At 46.4% G+C, this 20,967-nt stretch overlaps 1 protein-coding gene across 1 annotated transcript in view; it reads right to left on the reverse strand.

Moving 5' to 3' along the window:
- The window catches only part of BAZ1B (bromodomain adjacent to zinc finger domain 1B), a 62,526-nt gene that overhangs the window by 5,691 nt on the left and 35,868 nt on the right, over positions 1–20,967 (reverse strand). The window contains exons 8-15 of the mRNA XM_056108252.1: positions 18,986–19,124; positions 16,636–16,769; positions 15,179–15,281; positions 13,153–13,251; positions 9,240–9,417; positions 6,854–7,036; positions 1,802–1,949; positions 251–398 (exon numbers count right to left, since the gene is read on the reverse strand). Coding sequence (XP_055964227.1) covers positions 251–398; positions 1,802–1,949; positions 6,854–7,036; positions 9,240–9,417; positions 13,153–13,251; positions 15,179–15,281; positions 16,636–16,769; positions 18,986–19,124 — 1,132 coding nt within the window. The remainder of the gene's footprint in view (positions 1–250; positions 399–1,801; positions 1,950–6,853; positions 7,037–9,239; positions 9,418–13,152; positions 13,252–15,178; positions 15,282–16,635; positions 16,770–18,985; positions 19,125–20,967) is intronic.

The following is a 20,967-nucleotide window of genomic DNA, read 5'->3' on the forward strand; positions in this document are numbered from 1 at the left end:
AAGGAGATGGCTCAAAGCACGGGCCACGCGTCCTGACATGGTTTCCATCTCTGGTTCCACACAGCAGCCCTGAGCACTGAGTCGGGAGTAGCCCCAGGACACTGATAGATACAAGTCAGAAACCAAAAAGAAAAAGAAACTAAATTCTCTGCCGGGGTGGAGCCCAGTGATAAAGCCCATGCTCTGCGAGCAGGAGACCTGGGTTTCGTGCCCAGCACCGCAAACAGGACAAAACAAAGCCAAGTCTCACCTGCCACGAGAGTTGCGCCTGGCAGTAGCGGGCTGGCAGGCCGGGCACTGCCACTCACCATCTGGTACTTCATAAAGAGCCGGCCTCAGACAAAACAGGTGGAAGGCTTTATTACACTCGTCACACAGGATCAGTTTGTCATCCTCACCTGTGAGAAGAAAAACTTAACATATCACTGAGGGCGGGAGGTTATGAGAAAGAGAGCCACACCCCTCAATTAACACCATGAAAGAACAAACACTCTAGAATACTGATTAAAAAAAAAACCCAGGGTGGTGGTGGGGTGGAAGGTAGGGGGTGTGTTGGGGGGGGGGGGCTGGGGGCTGGGTTTTTGTTGAAGTTCTAGTGAATTTAGAGCTGAGTTCTTCTGACTTCTACCCCCTCAAGTCCCCCCAAGCTGTGAGAGGGAGAAAGCCAGAGAGCAGGAAGGCAAAGGGCACCCCATTAAGGAACCCCCTGCTCTTTGCCCTGACCAACCAACTAATGGCGGCTAGGGTTTGATGAAGAGTTCAGCTTCCTGACATTTGAGACACGGCATCAATGTAACCAGTGATTTCATCTCCCCTTACTCCCTTTTATTCTAAATCAGATTTTAGAGCAACTGAGTGGTTTAATGGTAGGCTTGAAAATTACACCCAACTGAATTCACAAAATAATAACTCGAGCCACTGAGCAGCCAGTTGCTGGAAACAGCAGCCCGGAAGCTCCCCCTGCACAGAGTGCTCAGGGCCCTCAGGAGACTGCCCTGTGCCTCCGTCACAATGTGCAAACAGCGCCCTCTGCTGCTAATGCCAGTCTCAGTCACAGATGACTCGAAATCAAGCTGAGGGATGTTAAGACTAATTTTTTTGTTTTCTTTTTGGGTCACACCTGGCCATGCACAGGGGTTACTCCTGGCACATGCACTCAGGAATTACTCCTGGCGGTGCTCAGGGAATCATATGGGATGCTGGGAATCGAACCCGGGTTAGCTGTGTGCAAGGCAAATGCCCTACCCGCTGTGCTATCACTCCAGCACCGAGACTAATTCTTGTTCCCTGAAAAGTTCTTTAAGATGGATGAAAGTAAAGTTCTTTCATATTCAAAAATAAGGAAAAGGGCTTGCTTTGGTTGAATGGCGTGCAATTTCAAAGACAAGCATTTCACAGACTCTCCCCCCCAGCATAATCTAATCATATTTAAAAGCTGTGCAGTGTTATTTAATTTTTGGTTTTCGAGCCACATCTGGCAGTGCTCAGGGCTTACTACTGGTGAGGCCCAAGGTGCGACATAGGTGCAAAGGATCAAATCCAGACTGGCAAGGCAAGCACCCCACCCACTAAAAGTTGTGTACTGCTAAAAAGAGTTTTTTGGGGGAGGGTGAGCATGCTGGAGATAATTCAGCAGGTAGGGAATTTACTTGCTTTGCATGCTGCTGACCCAGACTCCAGTCCTAGCACCCCATATAGTTGCCTGCTAGAAGTGATCCCTGAGCACAGACCCAGCAACAAGTCCCGAGCACTGTCGGTTGTGGCCCAGAACTAAACAACAAGAATTATTCGGGACACTTACCTTTCTTCCGACAAACTTTGCATCTGGCATTTTCCGCTGACATATCCCACTTGATGCAGGCGTCCAGCATCCCCAGGAGAACATGCATCCTGGAGAAGGTCTGGGCCTCGCGGATCGCCGTCTTCCACTTCTCCAGTGCAGACGCCACCTAGAGACCAAACCAGACCCGTGTCATGAGAAGGACCTCGAAGACAAGCAACTTGGAGAGAACTAGAAATAGGAAGAAATTTAAGACTGTTCGGAGTATGTTCACCTCAAGGAACGTCTCTGGATTAACCCATGAGCCTGACAGGGCAGGAGTGAATACACACTGCAAGGCTCCGAAGGGGAAAAAGACCATTGTCCAAGGTCAAAGAATTGGGGCTTAGATGAAGGGTGACTAAAGAAGGATCTCTTTACCAGGGTGTGCAGATAACACAGAAATACTGAGTATCTGTAATGCATTCAAGAGTCCTTAAAAGTGTTAAGTAACTGAAAGAGAAATATTCATCTTGATTTTATCACTAATTTCTAACTAATGTGAAAAATTTTAAAGTCTGAGGCTGAAGCGATAATACAGGAGGTAGGCCGCTTGCCTTGTACATAGCCGACCTGCGCCTGATCTTTGGCATCCTATGTGGTCCTGAGTACCACCAGGAGTAATAATTCCTGTATGCAGAGCCAGGAGTAAGCCCTGAGTATTGAGGAAGGAAGGAAGGAAGGAAGGAAGGAAGGAAGGGAGGGAGGGAGGGAGGGAGGGAGGGAATGAGCCTGGCTTAATTTGGATGGCTACTCTCAGGATAACTTGCATTGATTTCAGAAAATAGAACTGCTTATAATGAACCCAGTATAGGCTGGAATGGGTAGGGTCCTCGGCTTGCTAACAGCCAACCTGAGTTTGATCATCAGCACCATTAACGGTCCCCTGAGCCTGCAGGAGTGATCCCTGAACACAGAGCACTGAGGACCACTGGGTAAGAGGAGGCAGAAGAGGCTGAAGTGGGTGGGCTCTGCTGCTCTCTAGTGGGCAGTTGGGTAAAGGCAGGAAGCAAGAAAAAGCCCTCAGCATGCAGCAGTGCTTATTTCCCACAAACTTTAAGTTTTGGGAAATCAATAGCTTATCTGACCTCATTAAAATAAAAAATGAGGGACTAGAGCAATAGTACAGCAGTAGTATGGGATGCTTGCCTTGCACGTGGCCTACCTGGGTTCCATCCCCAGCATCCCATATGGTCCCCTGAGCAGTGGCAGGAGTGATCCCTGAGCAAAGAGCCAGGAATATGCCCTGAGCATTCTTGGGTGTGGCCCTAAACCAAAAACTAAAACAAAACTGAAAGCGATCTTAGAAATTAGCTTATTCACCCTTATTTTGTGGGGGCCATGCGGTGCTGTGGCTGGAAGCTGCCTGCCGGGGCCTCCAAGAGCGCCGGCCACCCACTCTGCGTCAGGGAACAGTGCTTCACTGCATTCAGTCTGGAGCAGCCAACAAAGGACAGGCACATTCTCCGATCATGCTGATCGTGGGACAGGGTGGGGGTTGGTTTCTGGGGCTTATTTTTCCGACTGTTCTGAATAACACTGTTGTGAACATTCTGTACTTGTGGAACCCGATTATTTTTCATGGAAAAAAAACCTGCCCAAGGTCCCACAGTGATTTTTTTATGCCCGTCTCCTCTGGGTCTCCAGGTTTCCATCCAGTGCTCTGTGGCTGGCTTAGCAGCCTCTGCTATAGAGAACTTACTATACCAGCCGGGACTCAACCACCCTCTAATTTTGAGAGCAAAATCATTAAGGTCTTGAAAGTTCAAAGAACATACTGTTCTCTGGCAGCATAAAATTTTGCACTTAAAACCTAAAGTGGAGGGGCCGAGCCATAGTACAGTGGGTAGGGCATTTGCTGCCTTGCACATGGCCCACCTGGGTTTGATCCCCGGCGTCCCATATGGTCCCCCAAGCACCGCCAGGAGTAATTCCTGAGTGAAGAGCCAGTAGTAACCCCTGAGCATCGCTGGGTGTGACCCAAAAAGAAAAAAGTGGCAAGAGATGATGCTATTCCACACTGCAGCGACCAGTGAAACTGCCTGGCACTACTGGGAGGCCAACAGAAGATCCACATTCTTGATCTAGCAAAAATTTAAATCAAGGAAGAGCCAGCTGATACACCAGTCACTGTGAAGACTGACCCCGTTCCCTTGAGAAACAAGCTGCTTTTACTTTGGCGCTGGCATCCAGAATGTACATATTCACTTGGCCCTTTGAACAGGACGCGAGACAAGAGGGGATCAGTGAAGAGTGTATCATTTTTAGTTCCTGCATCAATCAACTGTTTTGACTACTCTATTGATTGACTATTCTATGGTTGTCTACTATTTTTGGTTTCTGTTTAACTATTGCTTACTTTACTTTTGGATTCTGTATTAATCAATGGATTGTTCAGCTAACTGCTTTATTTGGCTTCTGTAAATCTGCTTGCTTACTTAGTGAAATTTCAAGGAGTGGTATGGCCCTTTTTACCCTTGGGGCCAGAGCGATGGTAACAGGGTAGCGCATTTGCCTTGCACATGGCGGACTGGGGTTTGATCCCCAGAATCCTGCAGAGCCCCTGGTGCACCAACAGGAGGAGTAATTCCTGAGTGCAGAGCCAGGAGTAACCACTGAGCATCACTGGATGTGATCCAAAAAGCAAACTCAAAAAGAACGAATAATAAATAAACCCTTGCTTTCACACTCAGGGCTGCCTCTCTCATCTAAGCTAGGCTTGAGAGCAGTTGCTGGCGAGCTGTTAATCGCTCCTTAATTTGAGACAAAACGATGACTTTGTGGAGCATTTTTGGCAACCCTTTGTCTAACAGTAAAAAAGCAGTATCGGATCTCGGCAAAGATACAAGGCTTTAAATCAGTCTTTATAAGACAATGTTTAAAATGGAAATAGAGACCATCAGAGTGCCGGAACAAATATATCCCCCTTCCCCACTGCCAAAAACAAAACAACAACAAAAAACATCGCTGAACAGTACCTAGGATTGGACACACTATATAGCTCTCTATTTAGCATAAGAAAGGGCAATCAGTATAAAATCCCTGAAACAACCAGTCATCTTTTTGTTAAAAGATAGTTTAGACACATCTAATTTTATAAATAAGGAAGCTGAAAACCCAGATGAGACTGTTAATAGCTCACTCAACAAGCCCGGGCCAGCTGAAAAAAAACCCCGGCTATGCGACCTGGAAAACGTTCAAAAGAAAAGGGAAGTGGAAAGTTTCAGAGCAGCGGCAACGCTGCCCTTTGCTGGGGGGCTGCAGGCACGGTAACGGGGAGCATGGCAGAACTACTTAGCAGGCAATCTAATTGATTTTCCAAGAAATTCTTCCATGCTCTCCGTTCGTGGACTATGTGTCTGGCCCTTAGGTTATGCTGGCACAGTGCCCCTACTTTACTCCCCAATCAAGCTAAGAATCAAGTCTCTTCTGACAAGCTAAGAGGGACTTGATGCTCAGATGTGGCTCCATGATAGAGCATTAGCTTTGCACCTGTGAGTCCATGGGCCAATCCCAGAACTCCCCCCAAAATAATGCATTGTAGCACGGTCTCCCTTTGTTCATCGATTTGCTCAAATGGGCATCAATAACGTCTCAACAAATTATGCAACTTGTTACTGTTTTTGGCATATCGAATACATCACAGGTAGCTTGCCAGGCTTGATGATGATGATATAATAATAATAATAATAATAATAACAACAACAACAACATAGAGAGAGCTCAATGAGCTGCAAAAATAGTACAAAGTTTAGGGGCTGAAGAGACAGTACAGCAGGGAAGGCTCTGGTGCAGCCTATCCAGGTTTGATTCCCAGCATCCCAAGGTCCCCGGGCATTGTTGAGAAGTAAGCCCTGAGCGTTGCCAAGGATGCAGTTGTGGAGAACCACCAGGAGCAGCCCCTGGACAAAGGCAGGTGGATCTGCACCCAACCCGCCACCCTACCCCCGCCAAAAAAGTTTACAAGAGGGTTTAGTGTTGGCAATAGTGGGGCCCCTTAAGAATTCTAAAGACTGGAACTGGAAAGATGGTGCAGGGGATCAGGTGCTTGCTCTTCACGTGGCCACCCAGAACTGGATATGGTCCCATGAAACCTGTCTGGAGTAATCGCTGAGCAGAGCCAGGAGAAAATCCTAAACACAGCTGAGTGTGGCCCAAACACCAAGGAGGAAAAACCCTACAAACCTGAGAATACTCAGTAAGGCTGAAAGGACGCTGACCCCAGTTCTATTGCCTGACACTGCATAGAGTCCCCCGAGGACTGTTGGGTGTGGCCCCAAAGCAAAAACCTAAGAAGTGCCCAATACTTTACACCAATATCCCCGCGACTCCTTCCAGTCTTCCTCTACCTCTTGAATTTTAAAAGTGATGGCAGATGTAAGATCATTAAACCTGTGTTGCACAGGGGCTGGAGAGACAGTCAGAGCAAGTGCCTTCTGCACTTGCACTCTGTAGGTGGTGAGGTAGTGACTGCACATCACGACCACAAACGTTAGCACAACCCAAACTGCACCTGCTTGAGTAAACGGGGAGGGACACGATGGCCTGTGACCTGTCCTAGAGGCAGGGCTATGCTCCACACCGGCCAGCAAAGCACACATTTTCAGCAAGGTGATAAAAAATGAATGGGACACTGGCTCCAGGGGCAGCGTTCAAAAGAAATGGACAAACAATTTGAAAATTCAACCACAAGAGGTGGGAGAAATGGTCTGAGTTTGGGGACCTGCTTTGTGTTTGATTAGACCACCATGAGTACAGCCCTGGGGGGGTGGGGAGGGTATGCTAGCACTGCAGGGAGGCCCGGGTGATCCCCAGCACTTGCAGGTCTGAATACACCGCACCTTCAGGCACTAAACTGTGTCTTGGATGGCCACGAATCACTGAGAACTCCCCACTCCCACCCCCATCAGGAAAAGTAAATAAAACAGATAAAATCAAGTTATATCCCAGTGGCCCCCAAAAAAGGTATAAGGGGAAACAATAAGACCGTCCTCTCCCGTGCCACCACAGAAGGGCATCTGCACCGGTCCCTACCTCCGCCTCCTCCGCCATCTTCTTCTCCTCATCCACCTCTTCACTCTTGGCAGGATCTTCACTTTGGACTTTTCTTCTCTTCTGTTTGGGAGCCATGAAGCCTTGGAGAAACTTCTTTATAACACTAGCTTGAAGGGCAATCACACACTCGCCAAAATCCTTTAATTTCTCTAATGAGACAACCTAGAGGAAATCAGTTAACACAAGACTGAGAGAAAGCCAGGAGAAAAATAAAAGGGATGACAGGCAACTTGATTCGGATCAGCACAGACCCCAAACCACTTAATGGGGCCCTTCAGGACACGGAATAGCTGCAGTATCCGAGGGCAGCTGACTTGTCATCACACTCACCAGCCAAAGGATTCATAGGACACTCAGATGGTCTGCTAACAAGGTCATGGGACTCACTAATGGGCTCCCAATATGGGTGGGCGCCTGCTGTGTACAAAGTACAGTCTCCAGGCAAGGGAAGCCGAAAAAGAAAACAGAAATGACCTACTGGCTTCCAAATCATACCTGGCAGTGCTCAGGGATCATTCCTGGCAGACTCAAGGGACCATGTGGGGTGCCAGGGATCAAATCACGGGCACGCGTCCTATCCACTGTTCTATGGTTCTGTTTTATATACTTGGTCTCATTGAAGTCTTGTGTTTATTTTATGGATGAGAAAACAAGCTAAATAACTTGATCAAAATCGCTTTATAAAATATCACTACCTCAACAACAAGGGATAGCTTGGGTGTAGTATAAGCTAAGTAATTAAAAAAAAACTGCTAAATAAGTGACAAAAATCTTGGAGTTAAAAACTTCTTCGTGATGCAAAGAACTACATATAGGTTTAAGTCCCCTTCCCCAGGAAATGTACAAAAGACTCATTATTAGTAATTAGCACTGTAGCACTGTCCTCTCATTGTTCATTGATTTACTAGAGCGGGCCCAGTAGTGTCTCCATTGTGAGACTGGTTACTGTGTTTGGCATATCGAATACGTCACGGGGAGCTTGCCAGGCTCTGCCGTGCGGGCGAGATACTCTCGGTAGCTTGCCGGGCTCTCCGAGACGGGCAGAGGAATCGAACTCGGGTCGGTCAGGTTGGCTGCATGCAAGGCAAACGCCCTACCCGCTACGCTCACTTCAGCCCATTATTAAGAATTGAAATTAAAAATTTACAATTGGGTTACAGGCTGACCCGGATCCGATCCTTGAGCACTGCCAGGGTGGCCCAAACACAACAAAAAAGGGGGTGCAGTAATGATGGCACACAGTTGACCAGGGATCGATCCCCAGAACCACAAGTGGCCCTCCAAGTTCCAGTAGGAGGGATCCCTGATCCAAGAGTAAGCCCTGAGCACTGTTGCTGGGTGTGGACCAAAAAAACCAAAACAAACCAAAGAGAGCTGACCAGAACATGGAGTCCCCAATACAATGCACTGCGACAGACTTAAGATGAAGCCCGAGGGCCGGCACGTTAGTGCTCCTTTGTGTGCTGCATGCGGCTGGCCTAGAGACCACCCAGGTATCCTAGTCCCCTAGCACCAAGGGGTCTGGGGAGGGAGGGATGGAGGGAGGGAAAACAAGCAAAATAAAAATGTCTGTCTGATTAACATCCAACAAAATCAAAGAGGAAAAATGTAAATCCTACTGGATTTTAATTTTTAATCCTACTGGATGACCTCCAATCCTTCCACGGAAGGATCTGATTGATCTCATTTAGATAATGAAATTCCCATCTATTGACTTGGAACAAATAATGCCAGGAGCATGGCTCCAGAAATGGCTTCCATTCAGCTAACAGAAAAATTCTTTTTGAACCAAGTTTCTAGGCATCAATTAGATTTTCTGGAAGTCTACAAATGACAAAGAATGCCATGCGTACAGAGAGAACATTTGGCGTCACATTTTAGGGAGGCCTCCCCATGCTGGGAGCTCAGGACTACACCTGGCTGCAAGTGGAGGGAGGGCCTTTGCGGTGCCAAATTTACAACTCTGGGCCTCACACACGCAAGCTTGTGCTCTAGTTCTTTGAGTAGCTTTCCCACACTTCTCATGGGACTTGAAAGAGAAACCCAAAGCATGGTTTTCAAAATCATCTGGGAAAGTGAAGGCAGTTCCAGGGAACAACTCCAAACTGAGTTTTTTTCTTTCTTTCTTTCTTTTTGGGTTACACCCAGCAATGCACAGGGGTTACTTCTGGCTCTGCACTTAGGAATTCCTCCTGGCGGTGCTTAGGGGATCATATGGGATGCTGGGAATCAAACCCGGGTCGGCTGCGTGCAAGGCAAACGCCCTACCCGCTGTGCTATTGCTCCAGCCCCCAAACTGAGTTTCAATGAGTAACAGATACCAAAGGGTATTTTCTTATATTAGGGTATTTTCTTATATTCTTACCCGAGCTTCAAAATCCGTGGTTTCTTCCACATAACCCAGTCCTCCCTTTTGTAATCTTGTTGCAACTTCAATGAGGTCACTTCGAAGAAAGTTCAGGAGTTCCTGGTTGCCATCACAAGATTTGAGACCCAAATTTGGCTTTCGAGCCAGATGAATAGAATGAATGATATCCTGGTACCTAGAAAAAATTGGATGAAGCAAAGTAGGAACCAGGAAACTATGAAGAAGATGGACTACAAATTTCTATTATTTGAATGACATGTTTTCTATTTAGAGATTGGTTTTTTTCATCTCATCTCTCTCCTTTCCTTTGGTTTATAGGGCCCTTGACCAGGATACATCTGGTGCTACAGAACTGAGAGTTCAGTGCTCAGGCTGCAGTGCCCTGAGACTGTCACACCTGGCAGCACCTTGGTTAGTGTGCGGTGGCTGTGCATGGGAATTTGGTGCCACAGGCATGCAGTGCCAGACTGAGTATGCCAAGTACTTGCTCCAGGCCTTTAAGCTGACTACAGGTCACTGGGTCAAGTTTTAACTGACACAGAACTATTATTTCTTGATTTTATTTTGGGGCCATGCCCAGAATGCTCAGGACTTACTCTTGGCTCTGTGCTCAGAGAACACTCCTGGTGGGGCTTGAACACTCACATGGATGCTGGGGATTAAACCCAGGTGAGTCGTGTCCAAGGCAAGTACTCTACCCACTGTACTGTGTACTATCCGGCCTCATTGATTTCATTTTAAAAATTTTTGTTTTTTTGAGCCACACCTGGTCCAGGTGCTCAGGGGTTATTCCTGGCTCTACACTCAGGAATTACTCCTGGCAGGAGTGGTAAAATGGGGGACTATCTGGGGTGGCTATAAAACCAAGCTCAACCAAGAACAACATAGAGTCTCCTGCCCCCGCGCCTGGCTGTCCTCACTGGGGCCCCTTGCAGAGGGGCGGGTTGAGTTTCCCTCTCTGCCCCGAGCAGAGCCCTGGCAGCTGAAGACCTCCGAGACCCAGCCACAGCATGCTGAGATCATTCTTCACACGCTCAGACGAGCTCATGTGTGAAGGAACTGTCAGAGGAACCCAGGGGCTAAGATCTCCAAACCTGCTTGGTTCGGGACTGAGCCTCCTCCACCCAGACCCTCCCATCTTCCACTAACTAGACAGTTACACCCACCAACTGCCGTGTAACCCCATCAATGGCCAAGATCCAAAGACGATAAAACCAAGCTCCTGGAATCGTGCGGCTAAGCGACCTCTTAATTTCTACTTCTCACTCAGAGAACCTGGCAGGCTACCTGCCCGTGTATATGCCTGACTGGGAACATCTGTAATGGTGATTAAAGGCTGTCCCAAAAGTCTCCATCCTTCTTGGAAAGCCCGGCAAGCTACCAAGAGTATCCTGCCTGCACGGCAGAGCCTGACAAGTTTCTCGTGACGTACTCGATATGCCAAAAACGGTAACAATTATGGTCCTCGTTCCCCTGACATTGAAAGAGCCCCCAACATGCGACCGGGCTACACTAGCATGTGACAGGGACCAATGGAGATGCTACTGGTGCCCGCTCAAGCAAATCGATGAACAATGGAGTAACAGTGATAGTGATATGGGATGGCGGGAATTGAACCTGGGTCAGCTGCATGCAAAAGCAACCATTTTACCAGGTGTACTATCACTCCAGCCCTTTATTTTTTGATTTTAAACACGCACATTCTGGGCCAGAAAGAGTACAGTGGGTTGCCCTGCATTCGTCCAGCCTGGATTTGACTCAAGAACCACACAGGGTCCGCCAAGTACCACCAATACTGATCTAGGAGTAAGCCCTGAGCACCACCAGATGTGATCTAAAAACCAAAATATGAAAAACACATTCTGAACTGGATAAATCTCAAGTATAATACTTCTCTTAGCTCTCACTCTTGAGGTGTCTGTGTATGTTCAATAAAACTGAAAGGAAATAATCTCAGGGAGCCTCCCAAGCTGTGCTCAGGAGCCCAACAGTCATTCCTCAATACATTCAACCAACTGGGCCTGAGCTTGGGTACTGAGCCCCAGGAGGTGGGGCTGCTCAGAGCCTCTGGTGCCGGGAACTAGCAGAGCACCCAGGCAATGCTCAGGCAGTCACGTGGTACCAGAGAAGACCCCTGGTGAGGAACATGCAAGGCAGGCACCTCACCCCCAATTATCACCCTGAATGTAAATTTCACCTGTGATCTTTCCTGATGATCTCCAACATTTCAATGAAAGGATCTGATTGGCCCATGTTTAGAATAAGAAATTCTTCCGGGGGCTGGAGAGATAGCACAGCGGGTATGGCGTTTGCCTTACACACGGCCGACCTGGGTTGATTCCCAGCATCCCATATGGTTCCCTGAGCACTGCTAGGAGGAACTCCTGAGTGCAGATCCAGGAATAACCCCTGTGCATCACCAGGTGTGACCCTCCCCCGCACCCCCCGCAAAGAAAGAAAAGAAATTCTTTCATTCTAACACAAGTGTACTTGAACCAAGTGGAAGGGACGTCACCGAACTCGACTGGCACTGTGTCTAGTCATACAGTCTCGGGACACTGAATACAATTTTCATGAACATGTGCATTAAGGAATGGGCTTTAACCAAACGGCCTACTAGCATCCACGAATCTGGGAATCTGGCCAAGTCGCAGAACACATCTTATCTCCTTCTGTTGTCAATCAAAACATTCAAACATGAAAATATGCAAACAGAACCAATGCAAATATTGCAGACAGCAGCATCTGAGGCTTTCACTGAACCGTAACCTTACCCTTCATTGTTTACTTATTTTGGTTTTGGGGCCACACTCACACGATGCTTAGGGTTTAGTCGTGGTGATCAGCAGGGAACATATGGTGCCAGGATCACATAATGGTAAGCTGGATACCAGGCCAGTGCCCTGCTCTCTCTTCAACTCTGAGCTGATCTTTTTTGTTATTTTTTGGACGTATCTGGACATGCTCAGGGCTTACTCCTGGCTCTGTGCTCAGAGACCACTCCTGGTAGGCTGGGGGGGGAACCATATGAGTTGTCTAGAATTTAACACAGATCAGCCACATGCAAGGCAAATGCCCTACCCCTCTGGGCTGCTCCAGCCCCTAAACTTATTTAAGATTATATACTTCCAGTGTTCATTAAACTAATTTTAAAACATTTCCTACCCTTCCAAAAAAAGAGCCCCCACACCTGTTCTGGCCATGACTTCCAACACTCCCTTCTGGGGCTGGAGAGACAGTATAGGGGTCAAGGTGCTAACTTGGCATGTGGCCAACCTGAGTTCAAGTCCCCCACATCATGTGATATCCGGAGTCAGGGGTCACCCCAAAAACAAGAGCCATAAGAGATCTGCCTGATGCTGCCAAAACCTAAAGCAAGCCATTGCTCCCCTCCACCCCCAACAACTACCCATCCTTCTGTCCCCGTGAATCCGTCCTTTCTGGAGCTCTCATGGGGACAGAGTCACATGGTACTTCTTACACTGTGACTTTTTTGACTTAGCAAGTTTTTAGGTTCAACCATGTTACAGCGTAACATAACCAGTATTTCATTCCTTTTACAGCTAAATTTATGTATATAAATTTACACATCCAATTATAATTAGACATTTAAGCTGTTCTCATTTCCAGGTTATTCTGAATAGTGACTGAATCCTTTTGAGAATCAACTAATGCGGCAAGGGGTATCATAGGGTTACTTTGTGCACTGAGGCACCACTCAAATGAATAACCCTGCGGCCCTAATAGTAAATGGTTTAAAGGCATGTTTTTTTCTTTTTCAAGTAAGTGTGACATGCCAAGAAAATAGACAACAGGAATATGAAAGGTTACATTTCATAAGTTACTGTATTAGATGGGAGGGGGGTAGCCACAGAAAGAGGATTTGAGGAGAAAGATTAAAACCCCTTACCTCTTTTCCAGTCTCTCTTTAAGCTGACTTTCTCTTATTCCCTGAGGGTGAAGGCAGTTCAGCAACTCATCCAGTTCCTTCTGACTATCACATAAGAACCTACAAGATGAAAACAAGCTCCGTAACTCTGGTGAAGAGTCGACTCTGGGCCAGAGAGAGAGCAGAGGGATAAACACTTGCACACGGCCAACCTCATTCCATACAAAAGCGGCTGGATATGGTGTGAGCAAACAGCTCCCAATCAAACATGTGGGGTGTGAGCATGCTGGGTGGGAGCAGACTACGCCAGCACACGCCGCCCCCAGCAGCAGAATCTAAGGTCAGCAGTGAGTGTTGTGAGAGCAGAATTCTATACTTCCTCACAGGAGACTAACCGTTTTTTCCCAGTAAGTCTAAAACTTTAACTTTAAGCTAAGAATACCAGAGTCAATGGTCCCTGCAAAAATATGACCTTAGTTGTTTTTTTTTTTAAACTGGAGGTTTTGAAGGGAAGGAGGGAGATAAAGTGGGAGAGAGTGGAGAGTAACCTGCTCAAGAGAGAGCCCCCACACACAACCCAGCATCAGACAGGAAAGCAGGAAAATACACATCTCAAGAGGGAAGATGGGGGCGACGTATGTGCTCAGGCAGCATATGCACCACTATGACCTTAGTTTTATAATTAATAGACACAATGGCCCATACACCTGCACATTCACAATTGAAAGTGACACCCCAAAATAAAGGGTGAAAAGAGATTGAGGGACCAGAGATAGCCTTGAGTGCAAAAGACCAGGGTTTGAACCCTAGCCCTCCACATAATTCCCCAAGCACCACCAGGAGTGATCCCTATGCGCAGAGCCAGGAGGAAGCTCTGAGCACAGTTGGGGGGTGAGGGTGAGAGTGGGGGAAACCACAAGAAAACCCCACTGAACCAGAGATGATTTATAGCCAAAGAGGTTGATAAAATTGCAAAGTAGAGAGGACCCTGTCAAAACCTAGTTGCCTGCAGAAAAGCACAACGCAAAGGAAGATTAAAGGCTAAAAAATCACATTTCTTTCTTTTTTGTTTTGGAGGGCTCACTCTGAGATGCTAGGGGCCACGGGGCTACACCTGATGGAGTCTGAGGGGCCATGTGGTACTAGGAATTGCACCCAGGGCCCAACTCACGCTACACATGTTTCCTGCCCTTACAGCTACACTGCTGACATAATTTTTATTTTTTAATAAAGAAAAATTCTCAAATAAGGACAGGGGACAGTACACTGGGTAGGGTGCTTGCCTTGCATGGGAGCGACCCAGTCCTGATCCCTGGCAACACTTTCTGTCCCCTGAGCACTGCCAGGATTGATTCCTGAGCACCAGAGGTATGGCATTCCCCTCCTGGCAAAATGAACCAACAAAAATCACCCAAATCCTTCTATTTCCAAAGAGATTAAAAATGACTTCTAATGCTATGTAAGGTTTACAAAATTATGGACTATAATCTCTCCAGATCCTCTGAACAAATATTTTCACATTTGAAAAGAAATAAAAAGTCTCTCTCTCTCTCTTGTCTGGCTTTTTGGGTTACACCTGGCAATGTTCAGGGGTTACTTCTGGTTCTGCACTCCGGAATTATTTCTGACTCAGGGGATCATACGAGATGCCAGGGATTGAATACATTCAGCTGCGTGCAAATGCCCTACCTGCTGTACTACTGCTCCAGCCCCAAAATGTCTCTATTTTAAAGCACTAAATATTCAAGAAACCAAAGTCACACAAATGTCTTAATTGGGGCCAGAGTGATAGTACAGTACAGCGGGCATAATGCTTGCCTTGCACATGGCTGAGCCAGGTTCGATCCCTGGTATCCCACATGGTCCTCCGAGCCCTCTAGGAGTGCAGAGCCAGGAGTCAGCCCTGAGCACTGCTGGGTGTGGCATCCCAAATCAAACAAACGAATCTTAATAATCATTACTAGTCATTAATTTACTGATATCACTACATTAAAAATTTCATAACAATGCAAAGGAAAAAGAGCAACCTGATGAATGCTCACATTACCATAGATTCTGTCCCTGTTTGGGAACTGTGGTCTCCACAGCGACTTCTGGCCCATGATGTGTGTTCATGTTCACTGCAGTTTTGCTGAGGCTTGCTTTCTTACCTAAGAAAAATAAGATTAAATATAATTAAACCCAATTCCAAAGTAGAGTTCCAAATTTCAAAAGCAGTAGAATAGATGCTACTTACCACCATTCACACATGAAATAGTGTATTTTCTAAAATATCTTACATAAACTTTCTGATATTTAGCGATACAGGTAACTGTATAAGTGAATGTGTTAGAGTAGACTAGCGAAACAGTACAGAAGGTAGGGTGCATGCAGAACATGCAACCAAGCCAAACTCTATCACCCAGGAATGCATGTAGTCCTCTGAACATGCCAGGAGTGATATCTGAGCCGAGTCCTGCCAGGCATGGCCCCAAAGCAAAACAAAATCAGTAACAAGATTTATCTGCTCCAAAATGACAATAATGCTTAAGTGAGACAATCTGACGCAAACTATCCATGTGATTTTCCAGTTATTTAACAAACTGAATATACACATGTAATCAGAAAAACAACCAGAAGAACAGGCAGGAGAGAAGGCTAAAGAGATAATCCAGCGCATAGAGCGCTTGCCTTGTATGTGGCCGACTAGGGTTCGAGTGCTGCCAAGAGTGATCCCTGGACACAGGGCCAGGAGTAAGACCTGAGCACAACCTGCTCAAGTACAAAGGAACAAATAACAATTTACTTTTGTTTTTCTATTGTGGGGAGCCACTCCTGGCTGATGCTGAGAAAGAGGGCGGAAGGCATCAGGGCTCCACCCACATGATGAGGACCGAAGCCCTGGAAAATATGGTCTCTACCACTTGAGTCAAGCTCCCCTTGATGTATTCGATATGCCAAACACAGTAACAACAAAGTCTCCAATGGAGACGTTACTGGGCCCGCTCGAGCAAATCGATGAGCAACGGGAAGACAGTGACAGTGACCACTTAAGTCATACCCTTGCCACTACTTTTTTTCAGGGCAGCAACACCAAGGAATTCCCAGGGTTACTCCTGGCTCTGTACTCAGACATCACTCTGGATGGCCGTGGAGGGACCACAGAGATGCCATGAATCAGACCCAGATCGACCATGTGCAAAGCCAGCACCTTAGCTACCACACCAGCTCTCCGGCCCACCATGCAGTTTTAGAGTGAAGAACGAAGCGTTAATGACTTTCTTAGTCCATTTACCTCAATTTTAGCCCCGGAGTGACCTATGGGAAGCTACTAATCAAAACTAGTATCAGACAGGAAGGAAACTTTCCTATCTCTGCATTTCACCTCTTCCCATCCCAAGTATCTACCTAAAAACACAAAACAGAAACAAAACCGACCCCAAACCATTTCCCTAGAAGAAAGGCAACAGGGACAGTCCTTACTAGTGAGCCTATCTGAGCAGTGTAAAGAGCAGATACACGTACTTCGGGGACAGTAGTCCTCGTCCTGAGGGTCTGCGCGCTCTCGGCGGCGGTGGGTAACTTGGTAGTCAATGCTGTCATGTACCCAGCCCTTTTCAATGAACAGTCCTGGAACTTCATCCGAGAACAGCCAGTATCTAGGAATCATAACCACACACATATAAGAACAGATCAGGAGCACGCGAGACCAGAATGTTAATAAGCAATCAAAAATACAAAACAAAGAAAATTAAACTTAGGGGTTTGAACTTTGCTGTAACTGTCACTGTCCTCCTGTTGTTCATCGATTTTCTCGAGCAGGCCCAGTAACGTCTCCATTTTAAGACTTGTTACTGTGTTTGGCATATCAAATACGTCACAGGAAGCTTACCAGGCTTTACCGTGTGGGCGAGATACTCTCGGTAGCTTGCCAGGCTCTCTGAGAGGGGCGGAGGAATCGAACTCGGGTTGGCCATGTTGGCTGTTTGGAAGGCAAACATCCTACCCGCTATGCTATCGCTCCAGCCCTGAACTTTGCTATCTGTTATTATTTCTAATTATTTTTCTACTTTAGGTATCTACTATGCATGCATTTAAAATACCAATGTTGGGGGGCTGGAGTGATAGCACAGCAGGTAGGGCGTTTGCCTTCCAAGCTGCCAACACGGGTTCGATTCCCAGCCCATCCCATATGGTCCCCTGAGCACTGTCAGGAGAAATTCCTAAGTGCAGAGCCAGGAGTAACCCCTGTGCATTGCCAGGTGTGACCCAAAAAGCAAAATAAAATAAGATAAAATAAAATGCCCATGTCAGGGCTGGAGCAATAGCACAGTGAATAGGGCTTTTACCCTGGACGCAGCCAACCCGGGTTCGATTCTTCTGTCCCTTTCAGAGAGTCCAGCAAGCTACCAAGAGTATCCCACCGCACAGCAGAGCCTGGCAAGCTATCTGTGGCGTATTTGATACGCCAAAAACAGTAACAAGTCTCACAATGGAGACGTTACTGGTGCCTGCTCAAGCAAATCAATGAACAATGGGAGGACAGTGCTACAGTGCTACCGATTTTTAGCCAGCCTCTATCACCGTAACTGGAGCTAAGAACAGTGTTATGTACTTATTTAAATCTGAAACTCCGGGGCAAGAACCATAGGGCTTTTGCCTTGCATGTGGTCAACCCACGTTGGCTCCCTGGCATCTGGCTGCCAGAGCACTATCAGGAGTGGACTCCTGACTGCAGAGCCAGGAGTAACTCCTGGGCATTGCTGGGTGTGCCCACCCTCAAAATAAATAAATAAATAAATAAATAAATATGTAATCCTATGATTTGAAATATGCAGGAAATTTATTATCTGAAACCTTATTTCAAAATCTGTGAAAAGCAAATGTATCTTTTCTTAGTACTTTAGATGAAAGCCTCTTAAAAAAATTTTTCCACTCACAACTGCCTTTACCCAAAAAAATTGTTACACAACTTATTACATGACCTACATAAGCCAGACACCAAAGAAAACATTTACTGATAACAAATTATGAAGAAATTTCACACAAAAATTTTAGGGCCGAAGCAGTAGTACATTGGGGAGGGCGTTTGCCTTGCACGCAGCTGACCTGGGTTTGATCCCCAGCATCCTGTATGGTCCCCTGAGCACTTCCAGGATTAATTGCTGAGTGCAGAGCCAGGAGTAATCCAACTACCGCTGGGTGTGACCCCCCCCAAAAAAAGCCAAATTAAAATTTAGGGCTGAAATAAGCGGGTAAGGTACTTGCCCCGCACATGTCCAACCCAGGTTCAATCCCAGGTATCCCATAGTGTCCCCTGAGCACCAACCAGGAATAATCACCAGGTATGACCAGAAACTGAAAAATTTTTTTCTTTTTTGCTTTTTGGGTCACATCCATTGCACAAGGTTTATTCCTGGCTCATGCACTCAAAAATTACTCCTGGCGGTGCTCAGGGGATGATATGGGATGCTGAGAATCTAACCCACGTTGGCTGTGTTTAGGGCAAACGCCCTACCTGCTGTACTATTACTCCAGTCTCCTAAAAAATGTTTTTAAAAAAGTTGTCCAGAAACACAGTACAGCAGACATGGTGCTTGCCTTGCATACGACCAACCCAGGTTAATCCCTGGCACCTGATATAGTCCCGATTCCACCAGGAATGAAACCTGAGCATAGCTCCAGGAGTAAGCCCTAAGTATAACCAGTAGTAAACCCCAAGCACCACTGGATGTGGCTCCCAAAAATAAAAACAAAAAAAAAAAAATAAGTTACATACCCCCATATGTGGCCGCAACCCGGGTTAAGAAGCTAGATTTCAGAGAATTTCTGTACTGCCAACAATTTATGGTCCTACAAGCTCTTAGTGCTTTACCTGTTATGGTTCCGGTCGGTACCAATGGGCGTCCTACGCATGACTAGTTTAGCCTTGGCGATCCCTTCCTGGAAAGCCTTCTCGGCTGCTGCCTTGTGTTTCCGGATTCGCTCTTCTTCTGCTTCACGTTCTAGTTTGACTGCAAAAGATAAGAACAATCAACAAGATTATTTTTTGTGAATTCTATACAAATTAAGTTGTGGGATAAAGCACATTTGTTAAGAAGTTGCTATCCAGGGGCTGGATCGATAGCACAGTGGGTAGGGCATTTGCCTTGCAGGCAGCCGACCTCGGTCCAATTCCCAGCATCCCATATGGTCCACTAAGCACCACCAGGAGCAATTCCTGAATGTAGAGCCAGGAGTAACCCCTGAGCATCGCTGGGTGTGACCCAGATAAAGAAAGGATCCTGTGATGATGGAATCTCACTCAGTGAAGGAAGACTACCCCTCCGCAGCTACAAATAATCTGGAGCATGATAGCAAAAAAAAAAAAACAAATTTTATTTTATATGTTACAGCACTGAACTATGTAACACCTGGCTCTAAAGTACTGGCCTTAACCAAATATTCTTTGTCTTTTACTTCTCTCTAAGAAATACTATGTCTTAACTTTTTCCTGTTAGAATATATAACACTTCAAAAAATGCTAAGAAATGACTGTATTTCAGGCAAAAAATAGTGCAGCGTGATATAAAGTTAGCCCACACGCTATTTTATTTGAAATGCTACTGGACATTTTTTTATAGTCCTTTTACAGTTAGAAGTTCACTGCCAGGAACTGAGACGGCTCAAAGGGATGGAGTGCATGCTTTCCATGTTGTAGGCACCAATTTTGTCTTTGGACCATATCCGGTGATGCTTAGGGGTGACTCCTGGCTCTGCACTCAGAAATTACTCCTGATGCTGCTGGGAAACCTTATGGGGTGCCAGGGATTGAACCTGGGCCGCCTGCTTGCAAGGAAAGCACGTTACCCACTATACTACCTCTCCAGCCTCTAGGCCCTCCCTTTTGATTCCTGCCCAGCAACCACCCTTAACACTGTAGGGTGTCACATCCTGGCTACCCCCAGTACCACTGGGCTCAAGTACCATCGTATCACCAGGCCAGGAAATAAGCTGTGAATTGGACCATCCCTACCACAACTAGCAGGAATCAATCACTGGGATCCAGCTCAGGGCAGAATGCATGCAATGTAAAACCCAACTAGAAACTTTGCAACTGTGTATCTCATGGTGATTCAATAAAAATAAATAAATAAAACGGATTAAAAAAAAAAAGCAGCTAAAGTTGCAGGCTGAGGCTGTGATCCCCAACACGCGCCAAGAGACATGAAAATGGAGATATAGAAACAGTCACCGAGAAGCGCTGTGCAGGATTATTTCAGCAGACATAAGGAGAACGAGCTAACGTCTACTGAAACAGAAATAACACCTTTTTTTCTGGTTAAAGGACTTCCCAAGGAAGGGCGCTGTCAGACTTGCCCACTCTTTCTTACACCTGACTTAAAATCATGTCTGAGAATCCAGTCTCTCCACAGCATGCGACTGTGACAATGAGCTTCTATTTACCATATTCATTTCATCAGCTGGAAACCTTATATAAGGTTTTCTGTTCAGGTAGCAAACCTGGGGTGCCTTGCATAAATTCAGGCCAATGAACTTTCCAGTTCTGGAAACTTATAAATGGTTAGAATCTGGGGCTGGAGAGATAGTACAAAGGGCAAGGTGCCTGCCACATACACAGCCAACCCTGGCTCAATCCCTGGTATCCCATATAGTCCCTGGCACACCATATGGTCCTCTGAGCACTTCTAGCAGTGATCCCTGAGCACAGAGCCAGGAGTAAGCTTGAGCAATCATGGGTGTACCCCAAAACCAAAAATAAATCCAAATACCAAAAAAATAAACAGCAGCAATTAAAAAAGCCCACAGGAAAAACCTAATCTTATTTGCTAGGTAGGTTTCTCTTGCAATAGTAGT

The sequence above is a fragment of the Sorex fumeus genome, unplaced genomic scaffold (assembly GCF_029834395.1).
Source record: "Sorex fumeus unplaced genomic scaffold, SorFum_2.1 ptg000199l, whole genome shotgun sequence".
Lineage (NCBI taxonomy): Eukaryota > Metazoa > Chordata > Mammalia > Eulipotyphla > Soricidae > Sorex > Sorex fumeus.